The 23,055-nt window shown below is 42.6% G+C and overlaps 1 protein-coding gene across 4 annotated transcripts in view; it reads left to right on the forward strand.

Annotated features, from left to right (window-relative positions):
- Positions 1-1,109: 1,109 nt before the first annotated feature.
- Positions 1,110-23,055, forward strand: part of cramp1 (cramped chromatin regulator homolog 1) — a 72,462-nt gene continuing 50,516 nt past the window's right edge. The window contains exons 1-2 of one of the 4 annotated variants that reach the window (XM_070901010.1): positions 1,110-1,201; positions 4,515-4,792. In XM_070901010.1, coding sequence (XP_070757111.1) covers positions 1,161-1,201; positions 4,515-4,792 — 319 coding nt within the window. In that variant the 5' untranslated portion in view covers positions 1,110-1,160. The other 3 variants (XM_070901012.1, XM_070901011.1, XM_070901009.1) reach the window with 3 other exon arrangements.

Below are 23,055 nucleotides of genomic sequence, written 5' to 3' on the forward strand. Positions count from 1 at the left end.
ATATTCCAAGTGAGGCCTCTCCAAGGCCCTGTACAACTGCAGTAAGACCTCCCTGCTCCTATACTCAAATCCCCTAGCTATGAAGGCCAACATACCATTTGCCTTCTTTACCGCCTGCTCTACCTGTATGCCAATTTTCAATGACTGATGAACTATGACACCCAGGTCTCGTTGCACCTCTCCTTTTCCTAATCTACCACCATTCAGATAATATTCTGTTTTTGCATTTTTGCCCCCAAAGTGGATAACCTCACATTTATCCACATTATACTGCATCTGCCATGCATTTGCCCACTCACCTAACCTGTCCAAGTTACCCTGCAGCCTCTTAGCGTCCCCCTCGCATCTCACACCGCCACCCAGTTTAGTGTCATTTTAACCTAACCTTCATGGCACCTGATAGCCACCTCTTTTACATGTTGAATTTAATGGAGCATAAAATTGGGTGTGTTAAATAGGTGGCGGATCCAGGGCAGCCCCTTTTCTGCCAGGCGGGTTAGGTTAAAATTGCCCTCACTGTTAGTTAGAAAGAGGGGTGTGAATATCCAAAGGGGGTGAAGGTCATCAGGAGACATTAGGGAACCTCAGCCTGTAGATATAGGGGAATTTCAGTAGTTTAATTTGTTGTTTTTATGGGAGGAATTTTGACCTTTAATATTCCATTAAATGCATCATCATGGAAATTATGGAAATGATTATGTAAAAAAAAATCGTTAATTCGGTGGATACCTTCAATAAAAATCAATGAATATAATGGTTCTGAAGCTATGAAAAGTCTGAGGCAAATGTATATGACAGAACTACCTTGAGTGATCAGCTGGAGGAGCTCTGCCACTTCCCAGCGCCTCCTGCCCTGGGTCACTGAACTTTGCTTGTTCCTCAGTCGACAGTGGGCGGATTCCGGCCGTGTGATTGGTTGCTGCTCCTGTCCGTCGGCGATCATGACCTCCTCACCCAGAAATGACGCCAGGAGAGGTAGAGCCCCGCCCTCCAACCAGCGGATCTGGGCCGGCAGTGGGCCGTGCGATTGGTCGGGTCCGCTGCCCGTCACCCGTTGCCACGACGCTGTTGACATCACGTGCGCGCGACCCGCCAATGGCGAGCGGGCGCAGCCTGGCGCGCGTCGGGCGCCAAGTGATGTGGTCGCCGCGAATGGATGTATGGAGGATGTGAGGGGAGAGGAGCGTTTTGTGGCAGCAGGGTAAGGACCGGAGGTGTCGGCGGCAACCGTGAGTAACGTGGCGCCTATCTCCGGGAGACACCGAGAGAGGGTGGCAGGAGGGCCGCTCTGTCACAGAGCAGCAAGGCCGACACGGCGGCGGAAATCGGCAGCTTCCCTGGAAACGGCGTCGGTCTGCCTTGCCCAGCAGTGAGCGGGGGCGGCGGTAAAAATGGTCCCAGCTCGTTTGCCGGAAGGTAACGAGGAGTACCTGTACTGTGTTGTAGTACCTGCGTCCACTGGTTGGAATAATACTGTCTCATCTTAACATTAAGATATGGTGTTGTCCTGGATCTCGCTCCCCCGATTTGTTGTGTGCACGAACAAGCCTTGGGATGCCTTGCAGTTTTCTGATGGGTTTTGCCTGTGAAGTTTCACAGACAGTGAGAGATCGCAGGTTCTTGTGTTGGAATGTCATCTGTGATACTGTGCTTGATTGTTGGCAGTAATATTCAGATCGATTTAATGGAATAGTGGAATGACAACTCGTGTGTCTGTGTGTATATAGTCCGAGCAAAGATAGAGCCAATATACTGAGACTGCAGTAATGAAATGTATGAGCAGAACAATGGGAATCCGAGCAATGCTTAAGAATAATGGCACATGTGTATCTTTGTACTTCTGGTGACTTACAGCACAAAGAACTGTACAAAACCAAGTGGTGTGAAATGTTTGTATGTTGAGATTGTAAGAGACCACAACATTTTTTGTTTATGATTTGAGTTTTATCTTCAATGCAATTGAGATTTGGGCTCTTTATTTAATTTATGGATAACATGAACATTACATACCTTCTGTTCATACTATAACTGGAATGAATACTGAATTATTAATTCTTCAAGTGTTCTATGTCCCATGTTGAGTCGTGTGGTGCCATTTATCTTGTACCTTATTAGGTATGAAAATTAGCTGAGGTGGTTCTGGGATAACAGGTTGCTTGAGCTTGGTTGGTGAGGATGTGCTATTATAAATGAGGTGTAAGCTCCTTAAACATGAGAAGAAGTGTGACCTGGGTCAGTGGCAAACAATTAGCTGGGCTCAGGAACATTCGGTACCTGAACGGGCTTGGCAGCATGAGTTAGAGCTGGAATGACCATGTGTCAACTAGGAAAAGGAAGTGGGGTGAGCCAGAATAGGGAAAGAGACATTGATTGGGATGCCAACAAATGCCATGAGATGCTTGTGCTGGGGTCAGAAGAAAACTTGCCTGTGCACCAGAATATAGTAGCTTGTGAGTTTTTAGATATTTCATTGTAGCGATTTCCCAAACCTGGCTTTTTATAGAATAAAATTAGAGCTACTCTGGCAGAATATTTTGATTGTCTCCCTTTACTCTCTGACCAAACCTTCAGAGCAAATTGTGTCACACCAGAAATGATTTATTAGTAGATATGTTTGACTATTCTGTAGTGTGGATCTTAGTGGTGAAAATCATGCTATTATTTAAAATATGATTTCTTAAATCACCACTGTCTAGCCAATTTGGTCATGATATCCCTAATGTACACACGACTATTTGACAGGATTGCAAACATTGCAGTAAGAAAATGCTGATATTTACAGTGCATTACATGCCGTTTGAATGGATCATGGATTGTGAGTTATATAGTCTTAAGTGGAATTTATGAACTTCTATAAATCAGTCATGTACAGCAAAATTAAGTTTTTATGCTGGAGAAATATTGTGTTCATATTTTAAACTGGCAATGCTCACAGTTAAATGCACCAGTTGGTAACCTACTTTACAATCAGTTTAATTTAATAAGATAAATATTTTGTCCAATCCAAAGCATATCTATAGCAGCAATAAGTATTATGTACAATTTGAGTAGCTACTTTTGCTGTTCAAAGCATTTAATGATGGACCATGTTTTCTCCTGTAGAATGCTGCTTACTTTATCTTGACAAATAGAATACACTTCCAGTTTTGTTCTGTTTGAGTGTTACATGAAATATAGCTGTTGTGAGCACATTAAATTACAAGGGTGGGTGTATGTTTTTACTCGGACATTCTGCATTTTTCTATAATTGCACTTTCTGTTTGTTTCCTGGAGTTATTATCCTTTTCATCTTGCATACCAAAAACGTTCACGTTGAAAGTGAACAGCAGAAACAGTCCAGAATATCATACAAATACATCTCAATGTTGGCTTGTTCCAAATAAAAAAGGGTAAACAATTGTTAGTAGAAACATTTTACGAAAAAACTTCTGTACAGACCATAAAATACTGTTAGGAATTATTACAATTCCTAATCAAATTACAACCTCCACAAGAGATGTTTTCATGTTTAAGATCAATCGACTTGAGTAACATTGAGAGGAAGTTTCCATCTGTTCTGACGAGTAGGACTTTATTTTAAGTGAATGTATGTTTTAATAAACTTTCACGGAAGATGCCTTCTTAGATTTTTAAAAACATATTTTCGGCTGCTGTTGATGATGATGATGATGTGTTTCCATCCAAGGCAGTTTGGGCTGAAGTTTGGGGAACAGCTGTGGTGACGTAGCGAGCAAAGTTCAGAGAGGGAGAGGAGTGAGAGTGGAGTTGGTGACATTTGTGTTTGGATTAAAAGCTGCCGAGGTGCTGGCTGGAGAGAGGCAGCGTGTCTTTGGCCGGTTCTGGGGGTGAAAGATGGCATGTGATTGAGAACTCTGGAGTTGCTGGTGTATATTTATCGGTATTGCCGATTTCCTTGTGGCGAAAGGAGTTGAAGCCCGAGAGAAAAAGAGGGGAGTGAGAGTCGGGGGGGGGGAAGCCAGCCACTTTCTGAAGCTGAAAATATGAACCTTTGGCCGTTGAGACCCCGCACGAACAGGCCGTGCCCATGGTGAAGAGGAAGAAGACAGTCTCGGCTGCCGAGGACTGCCAGAATGGGTAGGAGAAGGAGGGAAAGCCGCCTTTCTAGGGGTTTAGATTGGCGGAGTGTGGAGGTTTCAGCTGCTCCCGGCCGACATGTCGCGGGTTTAGAGTGAAGCTCAAGGGGAAGGAGGAAGACATTAACACCGCGAGAAACTCCGGTTCTCTCAACCCGACTGACCCCAAGAGTTGACAAAAACCCTTTCACCCTCCGGCGAGTCCAGGGATCCAGCTTCAGGATCCCAACCTGACCGCGAAGAAACAAATTTTCAGCGGGTGGCTGCGGGACAGCGATCGGGGGATCAGGAGAAAAACAACGGCGGCCATGTTGGAAAAAAATGTTTACAGCTGCAAGTTGTGAAGGTTTAGAAATGTGGAAATAAATATGCTTTTAAGGATGTATTTGACTGATTTTTATTTGCTATTGTATTCCCCAGAATGACGGCAAAATGTGTGGAGTTGAGCAGCGATGAAGGGCTGAGGAGATTGTGTAAAAGGTCTGGAGAAGAGGAGAGTGCTGAAGGAGATGGGGAGAGTGAAGAAGGAGGCAGCAGCTCTCAACACAACACAAAGAGAGAAGATCCATCAGCAACTGCTACAAGCCCAGATCAACATCATTTCTTAAGATCCAGTGTCAGGCCTCCCAGCAAGAGATTAAGGAAAGATTCTTGTGCTTCGAATGGATCCAGTGGCTTCCAGAACAATAAAGGAAAAGGTAAAATGATGGCTCTTGCTATTAAGGCTTGGTGGCATCAAACACATTACACTCCTGTGTGGATGAAATAAGTATGTGCTTGGCTATTTCAAAGAACCCCCTTCCCTTGGGGGAAGTGGTTATTCCAAATATTTTTTTTTAAAGATTGAAAGTAGTATTAAATATATATTATTTCATACATTGTGTGGATATGCAAGCAGCAGTTACTGTAACCTTCCATTAGTTCACGGCCTTGTAATGGAAGCCACTTAAGGAATAACATTTAATCCTCTTCACTGGAACGGCTGCATTCTATTTTGCTTATGTCTATACTTTAATTCCCAAGAATATAACCTACATATATACATGTTCTGTATGTATGAAGTATACACAGTAGTAGTGTATCACAGCAGATACAATGTTTTTCCAGTGGAACCGCAGACCAAGTCTAATGTATAATGTGAACAACTGGCTGATCTATGCACATTAGACACCAGTGTACAGTTTTTTAAAAACAATATATTTAAATGGTTTTAAAACATTTTTGTATGTTCTATATAAAGACAAACTATGCACATCATGGATAAGTGCAAAATTGAAGTCCATGATGTATCATAACCTTAGCTAACAAGTCAATGGGTATTACACTTCAATAGTGTATAACATTTCCCTGTATTTTGTCAAGGAAACTGTTGTTCATTGTAATACTATTACTTTTAGTTCCATCATCACTATACTCTTCACCTACACCAGGCATTTTTACCATACATGGCATGCCGACAACGATTATATAGTCATTTAACTTGTTAATAAAAAATACATTGTTTATGCAGTATTTTAAAAAAACAAATGACTGAGTAAACTGTGCAGATTTTTTTGTACACAACGCAAGCTTTTTTTCCCAGATCCATGAAGTCATTTTTATTTAATTTACTTTCTACTCACTGCCAGCAATCTGTTAAACTGTCTGTAATGGTCTTTCATCAAACACACAATTACATTACTCAAATATAGTTCATTAAGTTGATCTCCATACTGTTTCATTTGCACCTGCAGGGACTGCTGTGCTAAGGTGGATTCTAGTAGAAAATCACTTCTAACATGAGGTTATTTAATTTGAGAACATTCGTTTCTGGTTCTCAAATGAATTGCAATATAATTCGAGTGTAGCAGCCTGTCATTTCAGTTAGAGCAATACTTAGATGTTTAACTGAAGAGTAGGTGAGTGTTGTGTATTTATGAACCATACAGCAGTCTTTTGAGTGATGGGCTAGGTTTGTGATTTCGTTGTAGTACTCATAATGTTGCACTATCTTCAGTCATGGGAGATTGAACACCTGAAGCATCCCAACATGATTGTTTGCAATGTCATTGTTGTTGTTGAAGTTTGCTTTCTTCAGGGTGTTTCAGGATATTGGATTGGATCCTCATCAGCTACAATGAATGTTAATTGCAATGACAATAACAATAACTTGTATTTATATAGCGCCTTAATTATGAGACAAACAATTTGACACCTAGCCACATAAGGAGAAATTAGGGCAGGTGACCAAAAGCTTGGTGAAAGAGGTAGGTTTTAATGAGCGTCTTGAAGGAGGAGAGGTTTAGACCGGGAATTCCAGAGCTTGGGGTCGAGGCAACAGAAGGTATGGCCACCAGTGGTTGAACGATTATAATCAGGAATGCTCAAGAGCGAAGAATTAGAGGAGCGCAGATATCTCTGGGGTGGGGGGGTTGTGGGGCTGAAGGACATTATAGAGATAGAGAGGGGCAAGGCCACGGAGGAATTTGAAAACAAGGATGAGAATTTTGAAATCGTAGGGTTGCTTAACTAGGAGTCAATGTAAATCAGCGAGCGCAGAGGTGATGGGTGAGTGGGACCTGGTGCTAGTTAGGACACGAGCAGCCGAGTTTTGGATCACCTCTAGTTTATGTAGGGTAGAATGTGGGAGGCCAGCTAGGAGTGCGTTTGAATAGTCAAATCTAGAGGTAACAAAGATGTGGATGAGAGCTTCAGTAGCGGATGAGCTGAGGCAAGGACGGAGACGAGCGATATTACGGAGGTGGAGATAGGTGGTCTTAGTTATGCTGCGGATATGTGGTCGAAAGCTAATTTCAGAATCAAATATGACCCCAAGGTTGCGAATGGTGTGGTTCAGCCTCAGGCAGAAGTCGGGAGAGGGATGGAGTCGGTGGCTAGGGAACGGAGTTTAGAGCGACAACCCAATATTCAATTGGAGAAAATTTCTGCTCCTCCTGAACTGGATGTCGGACAAGCAATCTGACAATTTAGTGACTGTGGAGGGGTTGAGAAAAGCTGGACAGTTGGGAATTCATAAGTGCAGTTGTAAGAGAGTCGGAAAAAGTTTTTCCCAGCGGAGGACACAGAAGCGGGTGCGGGGGGGAAGGGGGTTATGGGTAGAGAGCGATACAAGGAAGTGGTCAGAGATGGCCTTGGCTGCGATGGGAGTAACGAGGCCACGAGAGATGGCAAGGTCGAACGGGTGGCCGTGAATATGGGTTGGGGAGTTTACATGGAGGGAGAGATTAAAGGAGGCTAGTGAACTCAGAGGAAAGGGAGCATGATGAATTGAGGTGGAGGTTGAAATCATTGAGGATGCGAAGTCGTTTGGTGCAGAGGGAGGAAAGTAGTGAAGAAATATCGCAAAAATGTTTTTTTTATGGTACTTGGATGGGTTGTAGTGAATGAGAATTTTAAATGAGAGGTGAGAGGGGTGGATTAAAGTGAGATGCTCAAAGGAGGAGGGAGTGCCGGAGGATTAGGGGGACAGACCAAGGTGTGATTTGGTGATGAGAGCCACACCACCACCACGGCGGTCTGAGCGGGGCAAATGGTGGAAGGTATAGCTCATTTAAGGAGGCATCATTTAAGGGTAAGGTGTCAACACCCCTCAACCAAGTTTCCGTCAAGGCCATGATGTCGATGCCATCATCCAGGATAAGCTCATGGATGGCAAAGGCCTTGTTCGCAAGCAAACAGATATTCTGGAGGTGGATGCGGAGAGGAACGGTGATAGCTGCCCCACTACCAGTGTCCACAGGGTCAGCGTTGGACCGGGAGGAGATAGAAACATAGAAAATAGGTGCAGGAGTAGGCTATTCGGCCCTTCTAGGCTGCACCGCCATTCAATGAGTTCATGGCTGAACATGCAACTTCAGTACCCCCTTTCTGCTTTCTCGCCATACCCCTTGATCCCCCGAGTAGTAAGGACTTCATCTAACTCCCTTTTGAATATATTTAGTGAATTGGCCTCAACAACTTTCTGTGGTAGAGAATTCCACAGGTTCACCACTCTCTGGATGAAGAAGTTTCTCCTCATCTCGGTCCTAAATGCCTTACCCCTTATCCTTAGACTGTGACCCCTGGTTCTGGACTTCCCCAACATTGGGAACATTCTTCCTGCATCTAACCTGTCTAAACCCGTCAGAATTTTAAACGTTTCTATGAGGTCCCCTCTCATTCTTCTGAACTCCAGTGAATACAAGCCCAGTTGATCCAGTCTTTCTTGATAGGTCAGTCCCACCATCCCGGGAATCAGTCTGGTGAACCTTCGCTGCACTCCCTCAATAGCAAGAATGTCCTTCCTCAAGTTAGGAGACCAAAACTGTACACAATACTCCAGGTGTGGCCTCACCAAGGCCCTGTACAACTGTAGCAACACCTCCCTGCCCCTGTACTCAAATCCCCTCGCTATAAAGGCCAACATGCCATTTGCTTTCTTAACCGCCTGCTGTACCTGCATGCCACCCTTCAATGACTGATGTACCATGACACCCAGGTCTCGTTGCACCTCCCCTTTTCCTAATCTGTCACCATTCAGATAATAGTCTGTCTCTCTGTTTTTACCACCAAAGTGGATAACCTCACATTTATCCACATTATACTTCATCTGCCATGTATTTGCCCACTCACCTAACCTATCCAAGTCGCTCTGCAGCCTCATAGCATCCTCCTCGCAGCTCACACTGCCACCCAACTTAGTGTCATCCGCAAATTTGGACATACTACATTTAATCTCCTCGTCTAAATCATTAATGTACAATGTAAACAGCAGTGTAAACAGATTGGCAAGATTAGCTCCTAGTGGGCACACTGGGCAGGAAGATCGTCGAGAGAGTAGGATGGGACAGTTGAGGTTGCTACTCGTGAGGAGACAGCGACGAGTGCCTTGATGGGCCCTTTGTAGGATGCCAAGAGCGGCACTAAGGGAAGCTGTAGGTTTATCTGGGAGGGAGTCAAGCCTGGGACGGTGACAGCAGAGTAGGAAGGTCAAAGAGTAATGAAGGATTGAGGGACTTGGGAGGGCAGAGTATCCGTGAGAGGAAAGATGAAAGGAGGCATGACGACAGGAGAGAGCGGTCAGGGAGAGATAGAGAGATAAGGAAAGAGGTGGAAAAATATTGAATGGCTCGGGTCCGAAGTGGCAGCCAAAATGCACAACAAATGGACACTGGAAAAGCTCAGGTTACATAGGCCTGTTTAAATGTAGTAGTTAACACTCAATACGAATCCAAAGTCGTGAATTTGGTGAGGTAATAAATGCTGAAGACAGGAAGGACTCTGCAAGCAAACATCTCCACTGATGTGATTTTTATTCCTATGATAGAAACCTCTCTTGAAGCATTTGTAATCATAGGAACTCCTCAATGATGTTGGTGTTAAATTCCATTGTTTGGTATTCAAATATATACCGTCTATTCTTTCCAGCTGATCATTTAGATCTTATTCAAATTCATAATGATTATTTATTTCACAGCACGGACTGCACCTTCTCGGGGGAAATTAGGGATGGGCAATAAATGCTGGCCTTGCCAGCAACGCCCACAGCCCAGGGACGATAAGAAAAAAAAATGATTATGTAACATCAATAATTTACTGCCTTGCAATCGTTTAATTGTATCCATTTATTTTACGTCATTCACATAATGGTATAATTGCAGTTCTAAAGCACGTCACTTTAGGGAAATATGAATTTGATAGCTTAAAAGTAACTAACGTGTGTAGTTGGAAATAGGAAAAATGAACTCGGCCATTATTTTTACATATTCTAGTATTCAGAAATTGATTGTTGTGTTTTATGATCTAGAAGGCCAGTGATTTTAACTACAGTTGTTTACTAGGGACTACATAAGAGCATAAGAAATAGGAACAGGAGTAGGCCATATGGCCCCTCGAGCCTGCTCCGTTATTCAATAAGATCAAGGCTGATCTGATCATGGACTCAGCTCCACTTCCCTGCCCTCTCCCCATAACCCCTTATCCCCTTATTGTTTAAGAAACTGTCTATTTCTGTCTCAATGTCCCAGCTTCCACAGCTCTCTGAGGCAGTGAATTCCGCAGATTTACAACCCTCTGAGAGAAGAAATTTCTCCTCGTCTCTGTTTTAAATGGGCGGCCCCATATTCCAAGATCATGCCCTCTAGTTCTAGTCTTCCCCCATCAGTGGAAACATCCTCTCTGCATGTCAAGTCCCCTCCACCTTGTCAAGTCCCCTCATAATCTTTATACGTTTCGGTAAGGTCACCTCTCATTCTTCTGAATTCCAATGAGTAGAGGCCCAACCTACTCAACCTTTCCTCATAAGTAAACCCCCTCATCCCTGGAATCAACCGAGTGAACCTTCTCAGAACTGCCTCCAAAACAAGTATATCCTTTCGTAAATATAGAAACCAAAACTGCACGCAGTATTTCAGGTGTGGCCTCACCAATACCTTATATAGATGTAGCAAGACTTCCCTGCTTTTATACTCCATCTCCTTTGCAATAAAGGCCAAGATACCATTGGCCCTCCTGATCACTTGCTGTGCCTGCATATTATCTTTTTGCGTTTCATGCACAAATGCCCCCAGGTCCCGCTGTACTGCAGCACTTTGCAATCTTTCTCCATTTAAATAATAACTTGCTCTTTGATTTTTTTTCTGCCAAAGTGCATGACCTCACATTTTCCCACATTATACTCTATCTGCCAAATTTTTGCCCACTCACTTAGCCTGTCTATGTCCTTTTGCAGATTATTTGTGTCCTCCTCACTCATTGCTTTTCCTCCTATCTTTGTATCATCAGCAAACTTGGCTACGTTACACTCAGTCCCTTCTTTCAAATCATTAATATAGATTGTAAATAGTTGGGGTCCCAGCACTGATCCCTGCGGCACCCCACTAGTTACTGGTTGCCAACCAGAGTATGAACCATTTATCCCGACTCTTTGTTCTCTGTTAGTTAGCCAATCCTCTATCCATGCTGATATATTACCCCCAACCTCGTGAACTTTTATCTTGTGCAGTAACCTTTTATGTGGCACCTTGTCAAATGCCTTCTGGAAGTCCAAATACACCACATCCACTGGTTACCCCACCCTGTTCATTACAGCCTCCAAGAACTCCAGAAAATTTGTCAAACATGACTTCCCCTTCATAAATCCATGCTGACTCTGCTTGACCGAAATTTGATTTTCCAAACGTCCTGCTACTGCTTATTTAATAATGGACTCCAACATTTTCCCAACCACAGATATTAGGCTAACTGTTCTATAGTTTCCTGCTTTTTGTCTGCCTCCTTTTTTAAATAGGGATGTTACATTTGCAGTTTTCCGATCTGCTGGGACATCCCCAGAATCCAGGGAATTTTGGTAAATTACAACCAATGCATCCACTATCCCTGCCGCTACTTCTCTTAAGACCCTAGGATGCAAGCCATCAGGTCCAGGGGATTTATCTGCCTTTAGTCCCATTATCTTACTGAGTACCACCTCCCTAGTAATTGTGATTGTGTAAAGTTCCACCACCCCCCCCCCCCCATTGCTCTTAGACTATCCACTGTCGGAATATTGTTAGTGTCCTCTACCGTAAAGACTGATACAAAATATTTGTTCAGAGTTTCTACCATCTCCATATTCCCCATTACTAATTCCCCGGTCTCGTCCTCTAACATTTACTTTAGCCATCCTTTTCCTTTTTATATACCTATAGAAACTCTTGCTATCTGTTTTTATATTTTGTGTTGTTTACTTTCATCGTCTATCTTCCCTTTCTTAATCATTTTTTTAGTCGTTCTTTGCTGGCAAAGCTTCCCAGTCTTCTGTCCTCCCACTAGTTTTGGCCACTTTGTATTCCCTTGTTTTTAATTGGTTACCATCCTTTATTTCTTTAGTTAGCCACGGATGGCTATCTTTTCTCTTACACCCTTTTCTCCTCACTGGAATATATTTTTCTTGAGAGTTGTGAAATATCTCCTTAAATGTACACCACTGTTCATCGACTGTCCTACACTTTAATCTATTTTCTCAGTCTACTTTACCCAACTCTGCCCTCATACCTTCATAGTCTCCTTTATTTAAGCTTAGTACGCTGGTTAGAGATCCAACTTTCTCACCCTCCATCTGAATTTGAAATTCAATCATGCTATGATCACTCATTCCGAGGGGATCCTTTACTAGGAGCTTGTTTATTAATCCTGTCTCATTACACAGGACCAGATCTAAGAGAGCCTGCCCCCTGGTTGGTTCCGTTACATACTGCTCAAGGAACCCGTCCCTTATGCCCTCTATGAGCTACTCCTCAAGGCTACCCTGATCAATTTGATTTGTCCAATTAATATGGAGATTAAAATCACCCATGATTATTGCTGTTCCCTTTTTACAACCCTCCACTATTTCCTGGTTTATGCTCCGACCAACAGAGTTGCTACTGTTAGGGGGCCTATAGACTACGCCCACCAGTGACTTTTTCCCCCCTTATTGTTCCTTATCTCCACCCAAACTGTTTCAACGCCTTTATCATTTGAGCCAATATTGTTTTTTTTTACTATTGCAGTGATTCCATCCTTTATCAATAGAGCTACCCCACCCTCTTCCTTTCTGTCTGTCCTTCCACATTGTCAAGTACCCCAGAATATTTAATTTCCAGTCCTGGTCACCTTGCAACCACGTCTCTATAATGGCTATCAGATCGTACACATTTGTCTCAATTTGTGCCATCAACTCATCTATCTTGTTACAAGTTCTGTGTCATATGACTTGATGTTGGTGTGCTTTTGTTGCTTTGTCATTCTAATGTGTGGCATAAATTAGGAAAAAGAACAACTTGTGGCTTACAGCAAAATAAATCAAACCTGCTCTCCTGGGAGGTCAATCATTCATCGTCTGAGAAATGCCAACCTTCGTGATTGGTGGTGGTGCTGCTGTGGCTATTACAGCCATTACTTATGTGCCATGTCGTTTGGTCACTAGCTGTGAGGAATTGTAGTTCACCACTATCCGTTATTAGTGGAAATTACATAGAATCTACAGCACAGAAACAGGCCATTTGGCCTAACTGGTCTATGCCATTGTTTATACTCCCCACGATCCTGCTCCTGTTCTAATTACCACTTCCTACCCTGCCCCTGCATCCCTCTATTCCCTTCTCCCTCGTGTGTGCATCAGTGCGATCTGTTTCAACTGCATGTGACAGCAAGGTCCACATCCTAGCCACTCTCTGTGTACTGAAATTCCTAAGTTCTTTATGTGATCTCATGGCTAGCTTATATTTATGGTTCTTTGTTCTGACTCTTAAAGGACAATGACTTGATCTGGACTAACAAGTGGAACAGTTTCTCCACATCCACCCTGTCAGACCCCTTCATAATGCTAAATACCTTTATTACATCCTCTCTTTGCAGAAAAAAAGAACCCCAGCTTGCTCAATCTTTCCTGATCGTTGCATCCTCTCAATTCTGGTAACATCTATGTAAATCATTTCTACACTTTACTTCAGCATTTCAATATTCTTTTTTGTATTGTGGAGCTCAGAACTCCACACAATACTCTGTGGTCTAACCAGAGTTCTATATAAATTTAACATTACATCCCTGCTTTTGTACTCTTCCTTTCGAAATGAACCACAGTACTCTATATGGCTTGGACAACTTGTGTTGCTACTTTTAGTGATCTTTTGTATGGTAGTAGCAAAAGCAAATCAAATGTGAATATCTTAAGTTGGATATACAGGCCAAAGCTTCCGGTGTAACAGCGTGGATATCTTGTAGGCTGCCTGCAAATTTCCTCTGAGGGCAGTGCTCAATGATGTGCTCCAGGGTCTGATTAGGAGCTCCACAGTCGTATGATGGGGATGCTTTAATCTTCCACCTATGGAGAAGGTGGCAGCATCTGCAATGACCGGTCCTGAGGCAGTTGATGGTTGTCCACTGTTTGCGAGCAAGGTTTGATCCTTCAGGTTGAACTGTGGGGTCCTCTATAAAGGAATCCATTCCGTATGCCGCAATTCTTCCAAGCATTTCGCCATCGGTCATCAAGGCTGAGGGGAGATCGCTGAAGGGATTCAGCGACGGTCCAAAATGGCCGCCTAGATTTGAGATGGGTTGATGGTAGGTTGTTCAAGTTGGCCTGGATCGGCATGTCTTTGCTGGTATAGCGGTTGTATTCTCTGACGACTGCACATTCACGGTGTAGGTGTGTTGGTGCGATGTTTGCAAGCAAGGGCAGCCAAGATGTTGGTGTTGATAAAAGCGCTCCGGTGACGATTCTCATAGTAGAATTCAGCTGGACATCCACGGATTTGACATGTGGACTTGATAGCCATGCTGGAGAGCAGTACTCCGCTGTAGAGTACACCAAGGCGAGTGCTGCAGTACGGAGGGTTTGAGTGCCTGCTCCCCATGTGGATCCGGCGAGTTTCTGGATCAAGTTAACCCGACTCTTTAGTTTATTCCTAAAGTTCTGGAGATGTGTATATGAGAGGTGTGATCAAGTGTGACTTCTAAATAGGATTTTTTTTTGGCATGGTTTACCTCTGCGCCGCAAAAGGAGACTTTCAAAGCTTGGTTTGCTTGATGGGTGTTGAGGTGGAATGTTGAGGTAACAGGCTTTTGCGGGTTTGGCCGAAGTTACCATCCGCAGAAGTAGGCCTCCATCCTCTGTAAATCACTGATTAGGGTCTCCTCGGTGATGGACAGATTCACGTATTTAGTGATTATGCACCTGTATTCCCAGATCTCTCTGTTCCTCTAGCCCATTTAGTTTCTTAATTCTAATTCTATTTCTGATTTTGTGCTTTCATGTTTGTTTTTGCACTCTTTCTCCCTACCCCTCCACCCCCCAATTTAGAAACTGATTACATTAATTTTACCAGTGCGGGGACCACAGATACAAATGTCACTTTACATTTATTTACAATGTATAAGTCGTCATCTAGTTTCAATAAAAGTGCATTCAATCCCCTGTGTCGTATATATTCTAAGACATTGTGACACGTTCAGTTTTTGGCAACTCTTCTCATCCCTGGAGTCTTGATTTTATTAGTACAGTAGATTACCCTCATTTAATTAACCAAATAAACCAAAATTAATATGTGTAAACACATGAATTCTTGAACAGACTACTGCTGCAGCTCAATAGTTTAAAATTTAAATGAGTGCATTTGTTTGTCCTGTTGAGCATTTCAGCATGCGTTGACTCAAATGTGTTCATATTTTAATTAGCTCTGTCTCTTCTTCCAGCATAAAACATGCTGGAGCATTTAATATAACCATTGTAATACACAGACATCCCACTAGAACCAGACAGTAATTGTTTCAAAAATAAATGTAAACAGTCATTTAAAATTATATATACCTATAATATTGAGTAATTAACACAGTTATTAGTAAAGCAGTGGGAACAAAAGATGTTCCATCTGTAAAATCACAGTTTGTGATATTCAATGCTGTAACATCCTTCAATTGTGACATTTGTTCTGATAACTTGACGGGACTTGAAGAATCTTTGTTTGTGTGTGTGTGTGTGGGGGGGGCATTGTGAAAGTGCTCAAATTTTCAGGTGAAGATGAACTTAAAAATGTCCTGGTTTATGTGCTTCCATTGCTACCGGCTGTTCTTCATTCTTTGGTTTGAGTTTAGCTAAATTAAACTCGAGGTGAAAGCCATTGGTGGCCAGCTTGCATACAATAACCTTGGTGGTCCTGAAAGTGGTCTCTCTTTGGGAGATCTACATGATTAATAGTCTACTCTTCTTAATTACAAATCTCTTAACTAAAATTATCTGATAATTACATTTCATAATCATTAAATTCACACTGCTGTATTATTTACTCAATTCAAATGATTGGATAATTCAAAATCATTTTCTGTGCTAAAATAAAAACATTAGTTGTCTGTAGCGCTAGGGTTTTTATTAGTTTTACAGACAGCTAGGTTTCGTTAGCTCCTCCCTCCATACTAACTGAGAAGAAACTGTGCCAATTTTGAGCATTTGGATTTAAAAGCCAGTATTCATTTTCACTGATTTTATTTCTCGCTGCTGCCAAAATGCGTTCAGTGACATACTACTGTGTAATTTGTATCAGATGATTTCTGCTGGGTGAACTTGGCAGAAATACACAAGTCTGTAAATTGTATGTGGGCACAAATACATGGGTATAAATCAGTGTTCGCTGTATATCCAAATCAGAGTGTTACTTAGTATGTTGCAGGAAATTACATCTTGGAATGTAAACACTGATGCAGGTTAGCTGCACATTCCTATTTAAAATGGGCTTTTTCTCTTTGCTCTTTTGACTAATCTCTCAATTTTGTGTTTTATTTTCTAGGCTACGATACTGCTTTTTTAGTTTTTGTATATTGCATACAATCCTTTATCTCAGAGTTCAGAAAGGCTCAGCCTTGAATAGGGGTCCACCAGTAGTGCCCACTCTGAAGGGAGGGCACATGTGCAGATTAATACTGGCTTGTACTTTTATTGTAGTTGCCTTGAATCTGAACTTGTTTTGCTTATTAAAGTGAGTGATAGTGCTGGATAACATCTGCTTTTTGTATCCATATTAGCATCAAACACCCTAGGCCAAAGTGTAGCAAAGGTTGAAACAGAGTAAGTTTTTTTTCTAATCTGCTACAATAATCAACTTTAATCTTAAAGGAGTACTTTGTACTGCACCAATGTGAATTTTTCCATTTCCTCCCACTAACCATTCTTATGGCTTGTCTTTGTGAGACTCACAATTTAATGTCTGCTTGTACTATGGACTCACACTTCCAGGAACTGGATTGAGACTACCCAGAGTCATTTTACTTGGGATCCTAACAGCTATGAGAGAAAGGAGACTTTTACATCGTCACCTAAGCCTGAATTCAAATCCATGTCCCATAGATGAAAGAACAGTGTATCACATGAGAGAATTAAGAAATATACTTCTTCAATGTTCATTAAATGTTTCTCACTATTTGCCACAGTAATTGTCTGTTCTGGGTTTCAATTCTAAAATGTCACTGCGCTGTCCATCACACGTGTTTTTGCTGTTACTTGGACTTGGCAAAAAGGCGTGCTTTACAAAATGGTCTTGATGCAAGTTGTTTTCCTGATGCTATTGTAATTGCCTTTTTGTTGGTTCCTTGTATGATGGATTAAGCTTTGGGTGTGAAATATCAAAATACTGCTTATTGCAAAATAGTACATGAATTTTAAATATGTATGATGTATGGGTTATAAACCATTACATCAATGCATTCAATTCCTGTTTTGGGAAACAAATCTAATCACCATCATATCATCATAGGCAGTCCCTCGAAATCGAGGAAGACTTGTTTCCACTCCAAACGTGAGTTCTCCGGTGGCTGTACAGTCCACTGCGGGAATTACAGTCTCTGTCATGAGTGGAGCAGACAGTGGCTGAAGGAAAGGGTGGGTGGGGAGCCTGGTTTGCCACACGCTCCTTCCGTTGTCTGCGCTTCTTTTCTGCATGCTCTCGGCGACGGGACTCGAGGTGCTCAGCGCCCTCTCGGATGCTCTTCCTCCACTTTGGGTGGTCTTGAGCCAGGGATTCCCAGCTGGTGGGGATGTTACACTTTATCAAGGAGGCTTTGTGGGTGTCCTTGAAGCAGTTCCTCTGCCCACCATGGGCTCGCTTGCCGTGTAGGAGTTCCGAGTAGCGCACTTGCTTAGGGAGTCTCTTGTCAAGCATGCGGACGATGTGGCCCGCCCAACAGAGCTGGTCGAGTGTGGTCAGAGCTTCGATGCTGGAGACGTTGGCCGAGGCGAGAACACTGATGTTGGTGTGTCTATCCTTCCAGTGGATATGTTCAATATCTGATGTTTCCTGCAGTATTGTAGTTGGTTACTGGGTTTCTATTATGAGATATTTTACTGCATCGCCATTAACATTCAGTGTCAAACGTATAAAAAGTCTGCTGTGGTTTTCAAAGTGATAAAGCTTTGTCTGTGTAAGATTTAGAGCTGAAAGACATCCTGTCTGATATTAAAGTCAAGATGCTTGCCCCAATCACTAAAGATTTGAAATATAGTAGGATTAATCTTTTGATCATTTCAGACATCTGTGGTGTCTTATTTTGTTGTTCACGTATGCCTTTTATATTAATCAACAGCACTGAAAACAATGCCGATGATCAGGATTTAAAATCCGTACTAGTCTGCTTGAGACTAGTATGTTGTGCGATTTGTGCGAGTGTGACTGGTGTGATCTGAACAGGACAGGTGCAAACATGTCAACACAGACTCGCTGCATTGTCTTTATGGTCATGGGAAGCTTTTGTCAGACTTTTTGCAAACCGACTTTAATTAACCCCTCTGTGAGTTACAGTAGGACTTTTTTTATTATAACAAATGCAAAATACTGTAGATGCTGGAAATCTGAAATAAAAACAAAGTGCTGGAAACATATAGCAGGTCAGGCAGCAACGTTTCAGGTCCCTGACCTTCTGATGAAAGATCATCAACCTGAAACATAACTCTTTCTATCTCCACAGATGTTGCCTGTTCTACTGTGTGTTTCCAGAATTCTCTGTTTTTAATAATAATTATGTTAGTGATTTTGTCAGCTATTGTTCCTGCTGTTGGTGGTTCTACTGGTACACTTAACTGACTCGAGACCTTCATTCTGAGACTTTGATCGGCATTTACTTACATAATCCACTAAGTAACCTATTTATCCGGCAAGCTGAAACAACTGGTAAAGAGCATGCCTGAGATACTTTGTTCAATTTTGTGTGGGCTTCAGTGGATCCCCAGAATGGCTCAGATGCTGTAAAACACGAGTGTTATCCCTTTGTTGGCCACTTAGGTGCACATTATTGTGTTTTGTGAGACACACATAAGGTTTAAATTAACCTATAATTTCCACATGTATATCTCAAGCTGCAGCTAGAAACAGATTCTGGATTGATTCAGGATTTACCCACCAGTGAGGCAAAGCTTAAGACCAGCCCTTTCCAAACCTCCAGGGTTGTGAAATGGAACCAAGTTACCTGGGCTTTATGGCCAGGATTGCCAGGGCTTCCGAACTACACGTGGTCCATGTGCTGTAATTTGGAAAATCCTGCTTTAAGCTGCCCAACCACAATTCATTCTTTTCTTGACAAATGAGATCAAATATTGTTGGAGTCTAAAATATGCATTAGAACATAGCCTTTTAATGACTGAGAAACCAAAGAACTAGAAAGTGACAATGGAAACAACAAAGATGTATGTACTTTGAAGTGCGTTTACAATCAATTTAAAAACCACTCATTTACTAAATCTCTGTTGCAGCCACAGATGATTGCAGTTGTAACCTATCTTAATGGAAGAGACTGCTACTTAAAAATAGTAGCTGTAGTGCCTTTAACGTAGTAAAACGTCCCAAGGCGCTTCACGGGAGCATTATAAAACAAAATTTTACACCGAGCCACATGAGATATTGGGGCAGATGACCAAGGAGTGTCTTAAAGGAGGAAAGAGAGGAACAGATATGGTGAGGTTAAGGGAGGGAATAACAGAGCTTAGGGCCTTGGCAGCTGAAGACACTGCTACTAATGGTGGAGCGGTTAAAATCGCGGATGCTCAAGAAGCTGGAATTGGAAGAGCGCAGATATCTCTGGGTTGTGGAGCTGGAGGACATTACAGAGATCGAGAGGAGCAAAGCCAGGGAGGGATTTTAAAACCAGGATAAGAATTTTAAAATCAAGGCGTTGCTTAGTCCAGTGCCAATGTGGGTCAGCGAGCACAGGGTGCAAATTAAGATACCGGCAGCAGAGTTTTGGATAACAAGTTTACGTAGGGTAGAAGGTGGGAGACCAGCCAAGATGTGTTGGAATAGTCAAGTCTAGAGGCAGCAAAAGCATGGATGAGGGTTTCAGCAACAGATGAGCTGAGGCAGGGGCGGAATCAGTGATGTTCCAGAGGTGGAAATAGGTGATTTTAGTGGCGCAGATATGTGATCGTAAGTTCAACTCGGGGTTAACTATGATACCAAGGTTGCAAACAGTCTGGTTCAGCCTCAAACAGTTGCCAGAGAGATGAATGGAGTTGGTGGCTAGGGAATGGAGTTTGTGGCAGGGACGAAAGACAATGGCTTCGGTCTTCCCACTATTTAATTGGAGAAAATTTCTGCTCATCCAATACTGGATGTCGGACAAGCAGTCTGACAAATGGAGATATTGGAGGGGAGCGAGAGAGGTGGTGGTGAGGTAGAGCTGGGTGTCGTCAGTGTACATGTGGAAAGTCATGCTTTGTTTTCAGATGATGTCACCGAGAGGCAAGCATGTAGATGAGAAATAGGAGGGGCCAAAGATGGATCAAATAGAGAAAAGCAGAATGAAGAATTGTGGCTTGTTTAGTTTTCTTCTGTTGCTAATATCAGCGATTGTTTACTCTGTAAAAAGCAGCAAACTGACATTCAGACCCATTTGCTTTCAGTAGTGGAATGGTGGGAGAGTCCACAACCCATTAGAATATTTTTTCAGTGTTTATTTGGGCTATTATACTCAGGAATATTGTAATTTCATGCAGCAATTTTTTTTTCCCTTGTCTTATTCATTTTGGCCACCTTGTTTCAGTTCTGATTAGCGCCATCTCCTGTAGCCCTGGTGCAGCTGAAGTTACATGTCCCAGTACTTGTTTTAACCTTTAAAAAGCATTTCAGAATAAATTGAGCCGATTAATTGTACCATTTGATTGCTCCCAAAGCTCTGAATGGTATTAAGCAGTTGCTTTATTTTATTTCATGGAAAGCGACTCGGTGTGTTCTCTCGTGACCATGTCCGTCTCAGAAATGTCCCGTTCTGCGCTGCTGGAGTAGCAATATTGCATTGTATTTTCCACAGGTTATGCTGGCAGTGTTCTCCAGACCCTGTTCTCTTGTTCCGTAAAGTGGTGGGTCTTCATTTGTTAATATATCTAGAAGAGCTTGCTAGAGATTTGTCCAGGATCAAAGTACCCTCCATTGGTAAAAACTGTTGGGGTAAAATCAGATGGCGGTCGAGGGCAAAAGATTGCTAGTTTTTGTTCACGCCAGTATAGTTTTAAAATTCTTCATCAGTAGCACTTTTACACGCAGCTACTGTTTTTCAAAACATGTCCTTTTTAAATGTTGTACTATGCTTAAATGTTTTTAAAGTTGAACTTTATTTACTTAATTTTATGTAGAGAGCACAGAATGGTGAGCCATTAGATATGATGGTATCCAATATGTGGACTGAGTGCATTTCATCATCATCATCATAGGTGATCCCTCCAACGAGGATGACTTGCTTCCACATGAGTTCACAGATGTTTCAATGAAGGACCCGACGTTCCAGTCCTGAACTCCAATTGAAGGGGTGGAAGATGCCTGTGAATGGCTTTTTTTAACGTGTGGTGACCGTTGCACATCAGCCACCACATGGGCTTGACAGAGCTAGGCCTTTATCCAGTGGCAAGGGTTAACCAGGACGACTGGAGACCTGCTTTGCTGCACGGACCTAGTGCACACATTTATCGCAGTGTGGACTGGCCTGGTGCTGCCCCATGGCCCTCGGCTCTTCTGGGCCCCGTACCCTCATTTGCTGCTCCTCTGCCACGATCTCTCGTCGCTCCTCTGCCACAAACTCTCGCGTACCTCCGCCATGAACTTTCGCCGCACCTCCGCCACAAACATTCGCTGCACCTCCGCCACGATCACCCACCAAATCTCAGCCATGATCCCTCATCACTCCTCCGCACCGATCACTCGTTGCAAGTCCGCCACGACCTTCCCATTCCTCTGCTGTACCAGGGCCCCGCTGATGCTTTTGCCCACACTCCAAACGGCAACCTGGGTCCTGATGTCACCCAGTTGCCCACCTCAAAGCCATCGCACATTTGTGTCAGCTCGTGCTGGAAGCTGCAATGGTATGCTCCAGCTCTTATACTCCCGACCTGCGGTGGTGTCCTCTTGCAGGTCGGGGTGGCCCACGAGTGCATTTACACCATGATCAAAAGTGTAATTATATTGAGTCCGATAACTTGATAAATATTGCATCCTGCAAATTCCTTGTCTGTTTTCTGTTTTATACTATAAGTAAAAATGGAAGTGATAAAGTCAGTTAGCTTTGGAATATTATTTCTGATGCAGTGTGTGTTGCGACAACTTTATTGGAATGTACCCAAGAGATTATTTGTGCAGTCTTGATTTTCACCATTTTATTGTTTGGATTTTGTTGCAGAGGCCATTGGTGAATTTGGGTCTTCTGACTTTGTATTACATGGAGGGCATTGTGGTTGCTAAGGAAAAGTTTGTTTAGCATCAAATCTTTCTGCATTGTGCCGATGAATTGGAAATGGTTGGTTTAGTTTAAAAGTTCAGCTTGTTTTAAAATGACCACATCAGGGCCAAAGGGGAATCAGTGAACTATTGATATGTTATTCTCTGAGCTGTATATTACAGGTAATTATTCTATTTCTTCTTTCGTTATCTCGCGCCGTTTTTAAAAATTCTAAACTGTCTTCTCTCATGCCCTAATTGTGGAAGTTCTTGAACTAAGGAATATCCTGAAGAACTGTAGTGTTGACTTTAGTATTGATGATTTTTTTCTCTCCCCTGCCCTCAAAAGTTATTTTCTAGTATTGGGCCATGCAATGTAAAGGAATTGAGTTGTGTAAGCGGTGCACTACATTGATCTCTGCATGAACTGTGGGAAAGTACTGCAACCCATTTGCAGCACTGCCCTGACTGAGATCAACTAACAGTATAGACCAGGGATCAAACCTTGTACCTTCCTAGTCTTTATGGCTCAACATTACATAAGGCAGCCCATCTGCCTATATCAAATTTGCTTAACAGTGGGCTGGGATTGCTAACTGTGTGGGCACTCATTGAATTGCTAAAATGCCTGTATTTTTCAGTAGGCTGGGGTTGCTACCTTTGGGAGACGTTTGTTCAGTTGCAAAGATGCAAGTATTTTTAAAGTGGCACTGTACAATCCTTGTTTGCAATCAGTGCAGCAGGGGAAAAAAACTATTTTTCTAGATGGCCCAGATCAC

This window comes from Pristiophorus japonicus, chromosome 15 (genome assembly GCF_044704955.1).
Source record: "Pristiophorus japonicus isolate sPriJap1 chromosome 15, sPriJap1.hap1, whole genome shotgun sequence".
NCBI lineage: Eukaryota > Metazoa > Chordata > Chondrichthyes > Pristiophoridae > Pristiophorus > Pristiophorus japonicus.